General features: G+C 47.3%; 1 protein-coding gene across 1 annotated transcript in view; it reads right to left on the bottom strand.

Annotated features, from left to right (window-relative positions):
- LOC119449515 (proton channel OtopLc) overlaps positions 1-16,154 on the bottom strand; it is a 53,700-nt gene extending 37,546 nt beyond the window's left edge. The window contains exons 1-2 of the mRNA XM_037712699.2: positions 15,954-16,154; positions 13,884-14,415 (exon numbers count right to left, since the gene is read on the bottom strand). Of these exons, the coding sequence (XP_037568627.1) occupies positions 13,884-14,415; positions 15,954-16,017 (596 nt within the window). The 5' untranslated portion in view covers positions 16,018-16,154. The remainder of the gene's footprint in view (positions 1-13,883; positions 14,416-15,953) is intronic.
- Positions 16,155-16,601: the final 447 nt, after the last annotated feature.

Below are 16,601 nucleotides of genomic sequence, written 5' to 3'. Positions count from 1 at the left end.
TTGTCCGTTAGCCGTGACAGCAGCCACTAAGTTTCCACGTGGTTCGACGGCGCAAAGGGCCGAGACGTTACCTCTGCTGCGCGTCAGCATACCTGATTTGAACACAAACGACAACGAAAGAGCTAGAAATATTGCGGATGAAGCCGTGTGGTTGATACATACGAATTAAAAAAGGCGCGGTTTCACCCTAAAGGCGAAGCATCGATTGCGATAGCAAATTAGTGGACAGCTATACAAAGTAAGGACAGTAGTTTTATTGGCCGTATAAACTTGTAAACATCGGCATACTAACTAAATTAACAAGCATGGTGTCACGCGCGCACAAGCAAACATGAACGTGAACGCATCTCACTCGATGACCACGAAAACTGGCTGTCAAAACGCTGGAGTGAGTCAGCACAGCAGCAGCAGCGTGCGAATTGACCTTCGAGCTGTCTCTGGCTTCAACGCGAACTACTTCAACGCGAAAACACAGGGAGGGCGGACTCTGCCCCCGCCGCAGATGGCTTTCAAGATATAGCCGCGCGGGCGGATGCTCGCGGCGCAGGACCCGGCCCCTCCCCCCGAAGCCTTCCGGCCCGCGGGAGGGCGCGGCCGCAGTAAAGCGCAGCCCCTCTACCTGCCCACCCTCCCCCCGGAGCCTTGTCTGAGCCGTGCTCCCTCAAGGGCTGCAGAAGATAGCGCCAACCTTTCCTTTCTCAAGTGAACCACTTAGTAGGCGAGAGCGCGCGGCCGCAGTAAAGCGCGGCCCCTCCACCTCCCTACCATCCCTCCGGAACGTTGTGCGCGACTGGAAGATTGCGCTTCCTTCCCGCCCTTGTGTGCGCGAGCCGCGATTGTTGGCTCACCGTCGCATGCTTTCACTCGCACATACAGCGTATGGCGCGCGGCGACGATTATACGGAACCTCACGACGATGGAATTTCACCTAAAGCATACTTGTTTCGCTATAGCTGCATAACCTAATCATTGTGTGAACCTGCTGTTCTTATGGACGCTATTATTAAACAGCGTCATAACGATGCATTTACTCTAAAAGATCAACAAGAACGGCTGCATTTTAGGTGTAACTGATCAGCTGCTGCAAATCAGAAAGTTGACATAAGCCAGTTTTTGTTTGTGAATAGCAGTGTTTTTTCTGGTGTAATTGATTGTGCTGCTGCAAATCGGAAAGAGTATAGATATGGCAGTTGTTGTTTATGATCAACAATGTGTTTTCTGTTTTCTTGTAATTATGTATTTGTGTATATCGCACAATGTTGTTTGTACCGTTCCACCTGTTCCCTTTCCTCACTCACTTCAGTTTATTTTAATCCATCCCAATTCAGTGCAACCTGATTCAATAAAACCATATATTATATATGCTCTTCAACGTACATTGACTTTATCACTTTCTGCCAAAAATGCCAATATCTGGTTTAGAGCTTCATAAACAGAAAATTAGCAGCATTAGACCTAAAATATTGTGCCTCAGCTGTATTCTTGGGATGATGCTATCTACTGAGTACTGCTTAGAAGCGTTGCGTAGATAATTACATAAATTAAATCTAATGTCTGCAACTTTTTATGCATATGTAGGCGGGTGGTGCTCTTGGTACTGTGTAGAAATTAAATCTAAAGTCTGCAACTTTTTATGCATATGTAGGCGGGTGGTGCTCTTGGTACTGTGTAGAACAAATCCCTCAGAAAAAGTCGCTGCGGAGAAGAATCAGCGCGTGTTTACAGAATAACTTATGCGAATGATGAAAGCCGGAGTAGCAGGTAAATATAGAGAATAGTAACAGCGGTTCAGTGCACAGAAGAATGCATGGAGGTGAGCATGGAGGTGAATGCATGGAGGTGAATGCATGGAGGTGAATGCATGGAGGTGAATGCATGGAGGTGAATGCATGGAGGTGAATGCATGGAGGTGATGGATGGATGGATGAGGCTGAACCCTTTAAATCGGGCGGTGGCATACGCCACCTAGCCATGACTATTAACATATTTTGTACTTTGTGGTGGGTGAAATTTCACCCCTGCCTTGATTTTATTCACCAATCAGATAACCCCCGTTTGGTTATTTCTACCCGCTTAAAGTCTATTTTGCCTTCACTGTCCCTAAACCCCAATGCTTTGAAAAAATCAGCCCCGTTGCTTTGCACTGTAGGGTTAAGGCCTTTACAGAAAAGTATGAGGTGTTCAGCCGTTTCCTCTTCTTCTCCACACGCACACAGCACAACGTGTCTATACCTTGGTACTTGACTCGGTACATCTTAGTCCGCAATACTCCCGTCCTGGCTTCAAACAACAAAGAGCTTCCCCTAGAATTATCATAGATATTTTCTTTGGCAATTTCTTGCTTGAAAGTTCTGTATGTTCCCAGTGCTGATTTCGTCTGCATCCCTGTTTTCCACAGACCCCTCTATGTTTCTTTAACCTTTTTCTTAACCGTTGTTTCCTGGTTTGCACCGCTCCTGCAGTCCAAATATTTTATTGACAATTTTCTGGTGCGCTTCCTCCATTTTGTGTCAACATTCCTCATGTACAAATAACTGAAAACTCTCCTTGCCCACCATTTTTCTGCCATTTCTCTCAATCGCTCCTCAAATTCTATCTTGCTGCTGGCTTCCCTGCCCTCGAATGACGTCCATCCCATGTCACCCTGTACCCCCTGATTTGGTGTATTTCCGTGTGCTCCCAGAGCCAATCTACCTACCCCTCGCTGCTTAACTTCCAACCTTGCTCGAACCTCTGATCTCATGCACAGGACCGCATTGCCGAAAGTCAAACTAGGGACCATCACCCCTTTCCAAATCCCTCTCACCACTTCGTACCTATTGTAATTCCACAGTGCCCTATTTTTCATCACAGCTGCATTTCTGCTACCTTTAGCCGTTAAATATTTTTCATGTTCCGTTAGGTACTCAGCCCCATTGTTTTCCACACTCCAAGATATTTGTACTTATCCACCACCTCCAGCGTAACCTCCTGTATCCTATGCTCGCTGCCCTGATTATCATTAAAAATCATGACTGCCGATTTTTCTTTACTAAACTTCAAACCTAAGCTATCTCCCTCTTTACCACAGATGTCCATTAATCTCTGCAAGTATTCCTTGCTGTCAGCCATAAGTACAATGTCATCCGCGTACATCAGTCCTGGTAATGACTGTTTAATCTATTCTCCTTGCTTGAAAAAGGAAAGGTTGAAGCCAAGTCCGCTCCTCTCAAATTTTTTCTCTAATCCTTGTAAATACAGCATGAACAACAGAGGTGACAGAGGGCACCCCTGCCTAAGCCCCTGCTGTATCTCTATAGGTTCAGATACCTTGTTTTCCCATTTTATAAGCACCTTGTTACTTTTATAGATATCTTTTAAAAGATTACTTACTCCATCTTCCACATCTATAGTGCCCAGTATGTCCCACAAATCCTTTTGGATTACACTGTCATAGGCTCCCTTGATATCCAGAAATGCGAGCCATAGGGGCCTGTGTTCCTTTTCTGCTATTTCAATACACTTTGTCAATGAGAACAGATTATCTTCTAACCTTCTTTGTTTCCGGAACCCATTTTGTAGTTCCCCCAGCACCTCCTCGCTCTCCACCCACGCCTGCAGTCTGTCCTTTATAATCTGCACCACTACCCTGTAAACCACTGACGTCACTGTTATGGGACGGTAGTTGTTTATGTCGGCTTTGTCCCCCTTTCCCTTATATATCATGCTCATCCTGCTCAGTCTCCACCCGTCGGGGGCTTTACCGTCCATTATCATTTTGCTCACTGCCTCTCTTAATGCTTTCTTAGATTTTGGGCCCAATGTCTTTATCAATATAATTTGGATGCCATCAGGACCTGTCGACGTGCTACTAGGAACCCTCTTCTCTGCCCTTTCCCACTCACTTTGTGCCAGTGGAGCCACTGCACTAACTAGTCTATCCTCACCTGATTGAGCACATGCTATGTTTCGTTCTTTAACATTTTCTGTCATCATTGTTCTTATATGTTCCATTGCCTCATCTCCCTCTAGCCGAACACCTTGAGCTGTAACTATAAACCTCTGCTCTAGGCTAGTCTTATTACTCAAGGAGTTGAGATGTTTCCAAAATTTCTTTGCTGCTTTTCTATCCTTTTTGTTTACTTCTGACAACCATTGGCTCCCCTTTCTTCTAATCTTCTCATTGATCAAATGGGATGCTTCCCTTCTACAGTTTAAGAAGTTATTCCATTTTCTGCCTACATCAGCTTCTGGTTCACCCCTCCGCTTTGAATATCTGTGTTCCCTGGATGCTTCCTGACGTTTCTCTATGGCCTTCTTAACCTCCTCATCCCACCAGCTCTTGGGTTTACGTCTTCTGTTCCCTTTTGACCTGACTCGTACCTTAGCAAGCTCTAGCTCAAATAGCCCTGTTAAATTTGCATATGTCCATTCTGTTTTTGTATCCTCTGAAATTACTTCCTCAATTTGTTGGGTTGCTATTTCAAGCTGCTTTTCCGAGTAAAATATCCCACCTGGTTTTTCATCTTGCTTCCTACCTACTTTCATTTCCCATCTAAAACTCACCTTAATACGTTTGTGATCACTACCTAGACTTCTGGAGCCATATTCATCTATGTTCATTACATTTAGCCTATCATGCATCCTATGTGACATTAGTGCATAATCTATCGTTGACTGCAGGCTGATGATGATGATGATGATGATTTATTGGCATCCCCTTTGAAACGGGGTGGCGACAAATAGTCACCTAGCCTGCTTGATTTAATCAGGTATACTACACATGTTCTTTATCTCGCATTTTTGTATACCTTTTTCAAAAATTTAGCTTGTACCGCTGCCTATGATTTTAAGAGATCATGTCGTATCCATCTTTTCCCTGCTTTTTTTTCCACCAGTACTCTAATCGTCTCTTGCTGATCTCTACGGCTGATCTGTTTATGTTTCCTTCCACTTTAAACCCAAGCGCTTCTGGGAGTTGCACGTTACCTATGGTTCTCGCTGGGTGGATCCCGTCGCATTCCATTAGGATGTGCTGAGTGGTCTCTGGATCTTTACTGCAGCATACACATGTCTCATCTAGTTCCGAATATTTGTTCCGATATGTTTTCGTCCTTAGGCAACCGGCTCGAGCCTCAAATAGCAAGGCACTGCCCTTTGTGTTATCGTACAGATTTTCCCTTCTAATTTCTTTCTTCTCATTCTTGTAAATCTCCATTGTCCTTTTCGTTTCCATTCTTTGCATCCAATTCACGGTCTCTATTTCTCTCACTTTCTTTCTGATGACCCCTGGTTGTCTATTTACAGTTTCGATTATCCTGTACTTGGTTGCCAACTTCCTTGACCTCTTCCTCCATTCTGTGTCCACGCTTTTCATGTAGAGATACTTGTGCACTTTAGCCGCCCATTTATTTTCATCCATGTTCCTGAGCCTTTCTTCAAAACTAATTTTGCTTTGTGCTTCTCTGACTTCAAAAGAGGCCCAACCCATGTCTCCATGCACTGCCTCATTTGTCGTATTACCGTGTGCTCCCAAAGCCAACCGGCCTACTGATCTTTGGTTAACTTCCAAACCCGCCAATATATCCGATTTTAAGCATATAATGGCATTTGCGAATGTTAGCGCTGGCACCATTACTCCTTTCCAGATTCCACGCACCACCTCATACTTATTGTGGCCCCACAGTGCTCTGTGTTTCATTAATGCTGCATTCCGCTTCCCCTTTATTTTCAGATTATCTTGGTGGTTGCTTGAGTAATTATTTCCTTCGTTTATGTGTACGCCGAGGTACTTATATTGCTTCACTATGGGTATTACTTGCTGTTGAATTGACACCACGAAGTTACTCGTGTGTTCATTAAAGATCATAATCCCTGATTTCTCTGTGCTAAACTTAAGGCCTAGATTTGTCGCTGCGTTCCCACAGATATTCGCAAGTATCTGTAAATCTTTTTTATTGTCCGCTAGTAGCACAATGTCGTCTGCGTACATCAATCCAGGGACCTTCTGTTGCACCATTTGTCCATTACGCATGTAGGATAAATCAAAACCTAATTCGCTGTTTTCCAGTCGTCTTTCTATGCCCTTGACGTAAAGCGTGAACAACAATGGTGACAGAGGGCATCCTTGCTTCAATCCTTGGTGAATTCCCACCATTTCATTTCCTTTTCGGCCTTCCCATGCCACTTGTACTTGGTTGTCTCGATATATCTCCCTCAGCAGCTCCACGAAATCGTCATCTATGCCTTCGTATTGAAGAATATCCCACAACAATTCCCTGTCTACGTTGTCATAAGCTCCTTTAATATCTAGAAATGCTACCCATAAAGGTCTTTTCTGAGCTACTGAAATCTCTATGCACTGAGTTAGTACAAACATATTGTCTTCTAAGCGTCTGCCTGGCCTGAACCCATTCTGTAGTTCCCCCAATACACCGTTTTCCTCCACCCACTTCGACAGTTCTAATTTTATAGCTTGCATTGCCATTCTATATATCACCGACGTTACTGTAACTGGCATGTACGAGCTCGTCTTATCCTTATCTCCTTTGCCTTTGTAGATGAGATTCATCTTGCTTTCACGCCATCCAACGGGAATATTCTTTGTTCTAATCACTTGCTCTATGGCATTAGTCAGCAGTGCCTTGCTTTTTGGACCGAGGTTTTTGATTAGCTGTATTGGGATTTCATCGGGTCCTGCTGCCGTGTTGCTAGGGACATTTTCTGCTGCCTTTTTCCAATAAAAGCTTTCTATGCTGAATTTTGATCTCTCAAGTCTCTCTGTTGTTGCTGGATCTGTTGTCTGAACTACGCTTTTTCTCGTACCGAAGTTATGCCTGATAACGTCTGTGATGTACCGCAGCGCATCATCGCCTTGCCATGGAGGATCATCGGCTCTGCATGGAGGAGAGCGCCATCTGGTGGGGCTGTGACCACCTGACTTTTTGGACCATCTCTGGGGATGCCGCTGGATTTTCCGCTTGATGAGCCATATAACGCTTTCGCATAAAAAAATAATAAATAAAAAAATCCGCCTCTATTCCACCCTGTGAAAGTGGATGTACATCGAAGCTGTTGCCGACGTTACACAAGCAACACTACCACAAGCGACGCACGTCGCGCGCACAGGCACGTGTGCGGAACACCCTCATTCTTCCATGCCCTCCGCCGAATGCAAGTGCATTTTTGACCGAAATGAATGTTTAAAAGTAAATTGCGTTAGAAAATGCGTAAAGTACGACTTACACACAAACTGCAGACATGATATAGCTTCGGATTGTTATTCGAAGAGAAAACATTGATCTGTTACGCGGAAACTGAAAGACAAAGCCCTTTTCCAGCAGACGTTTGAAGTCTGTCCGAGTGGACCGGTAACACAGCATACATCCTCTTTCTTGCAGGCCCTCTGCCTAGCGCAAGTGCGTTATTCAATTAAATGAATTTCTCGAAGTAAAATGCGTCAGAAAATTTGTTAAGTACGACTTACACACAACCTGCAGACATGACAACATCGGAATGTAATTAGAACACACGAGAAAATATAATTCTGTTACGCGGAAACTCAAACACAAAGCCTTCGAGCTGCCGTTTGTTTTTAAATGAGCACCCCACGAAAAATCCCGACCAACTAGAGGCTATAGCAGCTTCGCTGTGAGAAGCACAGTTGCTGCAGATCGAGTGAAGTAGACGGAAAATGGGAAATATACCGGTAGAAAAAAAAAAAACTATGGTTCAAATACTGGCTCAAGCAAACATTACAGGTGAAAGTGAACGTTGGTTGACAGAAATACGTGAGAAAAAGAAGGCCGCACCTAGAATATTTTGGAACCATGTTAACTTATTATAGGCAGGAAGTCTGGAACAGTACAACAACATATCCTAGACCAATATGGAAACAAACTGGAAGGAGACGCGGCATTAAATGACATCCGGAAAGTAATAACCGAATCATTTCAAGGCAATGGCGAGGTGATTTCCGATAAAAAAAAAATAAGAGCATGAACGAGATGGAAAAGGAGCTGGTGGTGAGAAATTTCAACTGGAAGAAAGTTGAAAAGAAAATTCCAAGTCGCACAGCCACAGGGTTAGACGAGGTTCCCGCTAGGCTGTTTAATGAACTAAGTCCAAACAGTAAGGAAGCTCTGTTGAAAGCAGTAGAAAAAATCTTTCAAGATGGGCGAATACCAGATAGTTGGCGACAAAGTAGAATGAATTGAATTTATAAAAGTAAGGAGGGGGGAGGTAGAATTCACTTATGTAGGCCGTTGACCATTACATCGGTAATATACAGGTTAGCGATGCAGGCGAATTAATTAAAACTGCAAGCATGGGCAGAAAATAGCGGAATATTGGGAGAACTTTAGAATGGCTTCAGAATCGGTAGACGTCTGGATGATAACTTATTTGTTCTTACTCAGTGTATTGAAATATCCAGTCTTAAGAAAGGAGACCGTTACATGTGGCATGTTTATACATTACCGGAGCGTATGACAACGTAGACCGCCACATTTTGTGGGATATTCTGGAAGGGGAAGGCTTGGGAAACGACTGTATACAGCTTTTGAGGGCGAGTTACCTCAAAAATCCCGTTTGCGTTGAATGGGAAGGGATGAGGAGCGAGGAGAAAGTTGATATCACCAAGGGACTGAGACGGGGGTGCCCTTTATCCCCGCTGTTTATGATGTACATGATAATTAAGGATAGAAGGGCGCTAGAAGGAATCAATATCGGGTTTAATCTCTCATACAGACACGCGGGCACAATAGTAAAGCAGCAGCTTCCAGGTTTGTTTGATGCGGACGAAATTGTGTTGCTTGCTAACAAGCCAAGTGATATGCGACGTCTGGCTAATATCTATGGACAGGAATGTGATAATTTAGGAATAAAATCTAGCGTTAAAAATCAGGCTTTATGGTACTCAATTAAAACAGTGAACAGACAGTGCCAATACAGGGCCAGAAAATAACTCGGGTAAAGAATACAAATACCTTGGTGTAAGGATAAAAGAAGGCGATAGATATCTGAAGACACAGGAAGGAACAAAAAATCACATCATCTCACCCTACGGGCAACCATGGTGGGATGCGAAAGCATCGCGGGGGGTGCGCATCGAGTTTCCGTTTCTTTTCACTTGGCAACACAACTCAATGAAAGTTAGATTGAGATAATGTATTGAGAATGTATTCTATTGTTGCTGAACTGGCGTCAAAGCACGCCGACGGCCGCGTTACGCTGACATTCGTTCTAGACGCTCCCGACCTTGCTCAGGTTGTTGTCGAACCAAAGCCGGTCGCACACGTTGCAGCTGTGGCTGAAGCTCCGATCGAGGAAGTCGCGCTTGGACCGCGCGTCAGCACCGTCGAAGCCCGGGCGTTGTAATGGCCTCTAATGTGTTGCTGCTCTGGCCGCAGACTTGCGTTGCCTCGTCGCTTCGGGATCGGGAGCTGCCGCTCAACGCTGCCGTTGCGCTTAGACTTTCCGAGCCCGGAGTCGGCTTGATAACGCTGACGTTCCACTTCGGCGTGCCGAGCCCGTGTTGCTTCCGTAGAAGTTTCCTGCCGACGTTGACGTTCGGCTTCCCTGGCCCGAAGTTCGGGGTCCGCTTGCCGGCGCTGACGTTTACGTTCGGCTTCCCGAGCCTTCCTCTGCTACGCGGCGGTGGCGCTGCCGCTGCAACGAGCGCCGACGTTGCCGCGTTTCGCACATCGTTGCTCAGAGAGAATGACGAAAGCACAGCGAACGCGCGCTTTATCCTGCGCCGTGACACTTGCGCCGCATACCGGCGTACCCTTAGAGAGAGAGGGAGAGAGAAAGAGTTATATGCAATGATTTGCTGCGCCGCACCTGTGGCGGAGAGGGGGAGAGGGGAGAGCCCACACCTGCGTAGGAGAGGTGAATGAGGGAGAGTTGCGCATGCGCAGTATGGGTGCGGACGCCGCAGAACGGACACTGCCCCGAGCATAAGATGCTCTCGCATCTAATAATATCAAAGGGGAAGAGAAATGCGGCCATAATGAAACACAGAGCGCGTTGGGGATAGAATAAGTACGAGATGATCCGGGGTATGTGGAAAGGTGTAATGGTTCCAGGGATTACATTTGGAAATGCGGTTGTTTGCTTGAAGTCAGGGGTGCAATGAGGACTCGATGGCAATCAAAGGTCAGCCGGACGCCTCGCATTGGGCGCTCACGGGAAGACTACAAATGAAGCTGTGCAGGGTGATATCGGCTGAACAAGTTTTGAAGGGAAGGAATCTCCGAGTAAAATTGATTTTGAAGAACGACTGAGGAATATGAAAGAAAGTAGATGGGCTCCGAGAGGCGTTCAGGTATTCGTACAGGTAAAACATTGACTCACAGTGGAGGAAAAGAACTAGGAAGCTAAGCAGCCAGTATGCGACCGATATGGTAAACATGGCACCAAATAACGTCAAACGCAAAGTCAGGGAGGCTGAGACAATATCATGGGTGGCGGCAATGGGAAAGAAACCTGCTATGAGTAACTACCTAAGAGGAAAAAAAGAAGCCAGGAAGGAAATAATTTATGATAACTCAAAGGGACGCTCCTTTTCGAAGCGAGATCAGGATGCCTTAGAACGCGTAGTTATATAGCGAGGTATACACCAAGAAGAAGAAGCATGCGCTTGTTGCGGTAAAGCTAGGGAAACGATGGCACATGTTTTATTGGAATGTGAAGAAATCTACACAGCTGTCGGTTTAGGCTACTCTGGTATCCTTGAAGCCCTTGGGTTCATGGATAGCAGGGGGAAAGTAAACATGTCCGCAATAGAGATTAGTAAGAGGCGATTGGAAGTTTCATGGCGTATAAGTAGGGAGATCACGAACAACGGAGGCGTACAAAACAAAGTTACCAATAGCGGTTCAGAAAATTTGATGCTAGGAATTCTTTGTATTTTTTTTCATACAGATACGTAGGACATTACGCAATATAACACGCGATTGGTGTCGCCACCCACCACCCCGTTCCAAAGGGACGCTCATAGCATCCATCCAACCTCCATCCACGGACTCCCGTGTTCCCGCTAAGCAGTGGCCGCACTTGTACATCCACGTGTCCCCAAGACTTTTAACGCATGTCCGTAGTAATAAAGAAATTAAACTTTTCTTCGCAATTTTTTCTCAGCCCCTTTGACCCTACCCGCAGACTTGCGCGCTAACGAAAGTTGGAACCCTATGCAGGAAAGGCAAAGTTCACGGGAATCCGGCCTTAGCTCAAGCATTCGCCAAGCCCTCAAAGTAGCAAACCCCATCACCACTTCGTTCTCCACTAAACTTTCTCTCCTTCTGCAAAGAACTTGCATAGTTCGACAAGCTCGGATGCGATGCCATCGACCCTGTACAGATACGACGTTTAAATACAAACATACGTGAACATCCAGTTCTCGAGCACAGTCGCCAGCATGGTAGGCGTCTCGCCAGTCACTGCCGTGTCGGGGAGAGCCGTTGAGACAGCGCTGAATGGCACGCTTCGGATCTTCTCGGTTACGGCGCGGCCGAGGCTACGCCCCGAAGGCTGCCTCGTCGCCAGCTTTATTCCTTCGTTTACCGGCGTCCCTTTGAAACGTCCCATCGCGTACACGGCTAATGAACAATGTTCGTCTATTAGAGCCTCTTACAGAAGCCGCCACCGGGTGCGCGCGAGGGGTCCCGGTGTTGGGGAAATCCCGCGTCTTTTCTTTAGCAAGGGGCCCCGGACAAAGACGCGCCTGCGGTTCCTTACAGCGCTCCCGATGAGTGCCGTGGACAAAAGGATGATGGGCAGATCTCGGAAGTGGCATCGTCGCTGCACGCACGTCCTCGATGCAGCATCGTAGGTGTCGTATAGGTGCTACACGTGCGTCCAAGCGAAACCACTCGTGGCTTGCTTCATCGCGGGCTCTTCTTTACAGAGCTCGTTATCAAAAGAAGGGACGCTGCTGCTGAAAGCGACGGCCTTATTCGCGCCAATGCGCGCCTGGCTGAACAGATTATGTTTTCACGGAGTTTCATAATTTTAATGTGCAGTGATTTCAACTATATATATATATATATATATACATAACCATAGCTTCCTACAAGAAAGATTGCTGACAGGAAATTGTGGCCCTGCAATCGTTCTTCTACCACGGAAATGATTATATAACATATGGGTTTTGTCTAATCTTCGTGCTTGCGACGCTTTTGTGGCGTTACTTAATACTGTTCCTCCTTCAAAAATTTCCAAGCAATCATATTCTTCCAGGGGCATGAAGGCAATATTCCCAAGGGCATATATTTCCAAGGACATGAAGGCAATAAGTCTCCGCGCACATGGGTCATCATTGGTATTTGTTGAATTTATAACGCAATATTTTGTTGAACGTCGTCAGTTTGCAAAGTCTCAAAGCCGTTCGCAGCCAGAGGACGAAGTTTAGGCAAATCAGTGTATTACCCATCATCCTCGTGCTGGCTAAACCTCAATGCGTGCAGCTCCCGTATACCCTGTATACTTACCCCTGGTAATTTTTGCAGGAAACTATGCTTATTGCCTCTTAGCGTCGTCTATTGTTTTCTGTCGCCTTGTCGCGACTACGCTGAACTGTCGGCACACGTTTGCCACGTACTTGCTCCGTTTACTTCCGATTCTTTTTTTTTTCTTTTAACGGATGAAGATTAGAGGAACCAGATGTGCTTCCATTCAATGTCCTCTGTGACTCCTGGCGAAAGCTATCTATAGTGCATTGGAGATAATTTGATACAGGTATAGGAAATAACGAGAAAAAGAATTCGTGGACGCGTCGATTACACGTCATTGTTCGCTGCGGCATCGCATCGCTCGGGTGTTTAAAAAAAAGATAAAAAATTGCTAGTATTTGTGTACCTGGCTACCAAATACGGATCCGTGCTGGAGTAAAAAAGGAAGAAAAAAGGTTATGCGGATCCTCAGCACTGTGGGAATCGGTGTACACGAAGCCTTCATGAGGCAAAATGGCGTACATTACAAGAGACTCACTGCAGATTTCAGTGACGCACGCACCCCTCAGCCACCACAGTGAACCTAGCTGCCTCTTGAAGGCTACGTGTACACCGATTCCGTATATATATAATTCGTTGCCGTGAGTGACTGATCGCTGTGATAACGGCGGTGCGGCGTCGACCGACCCAATATACCCCGGCTGAGCTTCGTAATGCATCATGAGGCAGCGGTGCATGTATGGTACACAGTATATTTGATGAGTAGGATGACCAAACACGATAGCTATTGAAGATATAGAGCCGCCTGACCTTTCAGCGGTTTATCATGGTAGTGTAAACCTGAGAAAAAAGAAATGACAGTCAGTAGACGCTTTTCTGCAAAGTACCAAGTTTGCCTATGGGCCGCTTGTGGATATACGGTCATACACTTTTTTCGCTATTAATATCTTCAGAATTTCAACAAACAACTCGTTCGGAAGTCGATGGACCACAACAGAGCAGAGGAAATATTCCTCTTAACTACTATTTCCTATATAGACAGTGTACACGTTAATTTAAAATTAAATTGTGGGGTTTGAAGTTCTAAAGATACTCACGGGCTACGAGAGATGTCACAGAGTCGTATTAATTTTGACCACCTGGGATTCCTTTAACGAGCACCTAAATCTAAGTACACGAGGGTTTTTTGCGTTACCACCCCGCCGGAACGCGGCCGCTTATTCAGCAGGGATTCGAACACGCGACGCAGCAGCTCAGCGCCATAGTCCACCGCCAGCGCCAACTGTGCATCCGCTGCGAGTACGTGTGCACAGTTTATCTGTAGCCAAAGGTACACGTGTTCACTAAAAATGTCAATAAATAATCCACGGACTGGGTGAATTCACATTGACGAGGTAGGTGCGCCAAACTAAGACTAAGACGTAAGAAGACTAAGAGGACAGTAAGACTTACTTTGGGTTCTTCGGCCGAACCTTGTTGCCCGGTGACGAGACAGAGTCGGGATTGATGGTCGAGTACGACGTGGTTCGGGAGAAGCTGTGCGGTCGGTGAAGAGACGGGTGTGGCGACGGCTGCGCCGTCGGCGGAGGCAATGCGGCATCTGCCAGGAACTGCGGAGGAGGCGGCGATGGCGTCAGAGGCTGCTGTTGCTGCTGCTGGCCACTGGCTCCACGCAAGCCGCGGTGCATGGTGGCCGGCGAGCCCGTCACCGCCGTCCGCCCTCTTCGGCAGTGTGACGACATCTCGGCACCACTGGAAGGCTCGTCCAGGGACACAACCAGTCCTTGAGACCTGCGGACCTCGGCGGGCGAGTCGGTCGACGCTATCTTGACCAGGCTGAGGTTGTTCTGCAGAAAGCTGATGCCGTTCTTGACCATGATGACCGGCTGCGCCAGAGTCGTCTGTGGTGGCGACGGCCCCGCTGGAAGCGAGCACACCCTGCCGTTTCTTGCTGACGCCGATTCTGGACGGGCCAGAGAGAGACCTGGGTGGACGACCGCGCTATGAGTTACCCTACACTATAAGCGGACAGGGCTACGAGTTTGCAGATATCGCGCTCTCAGATCTTCGAGGCGCGCTTCTCGCTGTGTGCCATAGTCCATAGAAAAAGGTTTTCGCGCTGACTACGCCGAGTTCTTCATAACACCGTACCGAGGTACATGCGCAAGTAGTATACGCCTCTGCGAACCACGACATCGGGGAAGTGCAGCTGTCGCCTGTTTATCGTGCCAAGCACTCGACGAATCATTTCACACGAATTCAGAGAACGTGCGCAGCAGAATACATCGCGCCGTGTAAGGCATGAGAGCAGGCTATTGGTGCATGCATGGAGCTGTGTTCCGTGCGACCGTCGTGTCTTAATTGGCACTCAGCCGTGGTGCACCAGAGAAGCCACGAGCCACACACACTACCGCTTTGTCGACAAGCGTCGCGCTAACAAGATGGTGAGCGCTTCGGGGGAAGAACAATTACAACAGAAGAATTCGTTGGACGCCTGATGACGAAACTCGCAAAGAACATGGAAAATGGTCGTCGTGATAGCGACGTGTCGCTTCTCAAAGCGGTTAACAGCCCGTGCAGGCACGATCTCAAAAGGAACGCGTCGTTATGTTATCATTACAACCGTAAGAAATAAAGCCATCTCGCTGTGAAAACCGATATCCTATCGCGCAACCACGCGCGTCGTACATTTCTCGTCGTCTTACGTTTCACATCTCTTTATTCATTCCGGAAGTTAGTCACGCATGAATGATTCAATGCCCGTTCACATGGCCGTAGTGTGAATTACTCTTTTTGCAGTAGCTGTGTTTTACCAACCTTCTTGTGACATCACTAACCGTTGCTGATCCGGGAACACCCTGATGCAGTATGGAACAGTTGTTTTTCCGAACAAAAACTAAGAACGTAAAGGCAAGAACATAAGGCATACGTTGTACCGTACCACATTGCTGAGATAAATTATAGCAACGCACTGCATAAGAGTGCCAAGCATGACACACACTGGCTTATTGGTCACGATAAAGGGAGAGAAAACGTCGCTACATTAATGAAATGATAGGCGGGTCGAAGTTTCTCCTGAAGAACTGCCGCCGTTGATCGATCTGGGCTTACAATAAGATCGTACGCAAAGATACATACTGTACGGCTCATAAAAGCATGCGCCGGCCTAAGCACGATAGGGATACAGAATTTAACAAAGACATCGCCACCACACTCAGAAAGTTCTTACGAAGTTCTTACGGCCAGTGGATACTTAAACCACGCGCCACAGCCTCGGCAGCATTAGTTTCAGTTCGTTTAAGTCCCTGACGATTACAGGTGTGATATTCAGGGGCCAATAAAGTACGCATTTCGTCAAATTCGGAAAGATAGCCCATGGCTACATTCGAGGCCTGAGTGCGTATAGAGCTCAATGTAAACGCTAGGGTTAGGGGACAACGCGCGAGGCTGTGGCGCGTGCCTTTTTGGGCAGCGGTCTTGCAATGCGTGTAAAACAACGAGGCAGAAGCATGTGTACTACACCTGAACAGGGAAACGACGTCACAAGCGCCGCTTTGGACGGCGTCAGTCGTCTTCGGTGTGGCATGGCAGGAAGGCGACGACGAGGCCCCAGCTGCCGGACGAGTCAAGGTGCGACGGCGAGCAGTGTCGATGCACGACTGAGCCGCCGGCGCGCGGACCTTCGCAGCAGTGGCGGAGTCGCGTGTCGCCGCTGGCCGCCGACGTATCCATGGCCAGGAAGAGAATAAACCAAGGCGTGCGAGAACCGTGCGATGGGGGGAGGGGGAGGTGAGGGGAGGGGTGAAGCCAGGGATTAGAGTCCGTCTCGTGCGGCGAAAAACAGAAAAGCAGAGACGGCTTGGAGCCCAGACTCCGAGCTGCCCTTCCCGGCGCGGTCGTAAGTTATCAGCGCGCTCGCCTGTGGAAGGATCCGGTATCATCCAGGTGTTGTCATGGCTCCGTCCGAGCCGGTGGCGGTAGCTCGGGTCCCGTCACGGAGCGAATGACTCGCCGCTTTCACATATCGCTCAGCTCCAGCAGATTCAGCACTTCCATGCATGTTCGATCGACGCTTTTGTGGTCGTATTCCGTAACCGGATACATTAGATATCGCATTCTTTTCGTTCTTCGTCATTGGCTCGGATGCCTTTGCGCCGAGTGGCTGGTCCT

This window comes from Dermacentor silvarum, chromosome 4 (assembly GCF_013339745.2).
Source record: "Dermacentor silvarum isolate Dsil-2018 chromosome 4, BIME_Dsil_1.4, whole genome shotgun sequence".
NCBI classification, from domain to species: Eukaryota; Metazoa; Arthropoda; class Arachnida; order Ixodida; family Ixodidae; genus Dermacentor; species Dermacentor silvarum.
The sequence above is the reverse complement of the archived record's forward strand: the minus strand, read 5'-3'. Positions and strand labels throughout refer to the sequence as shown.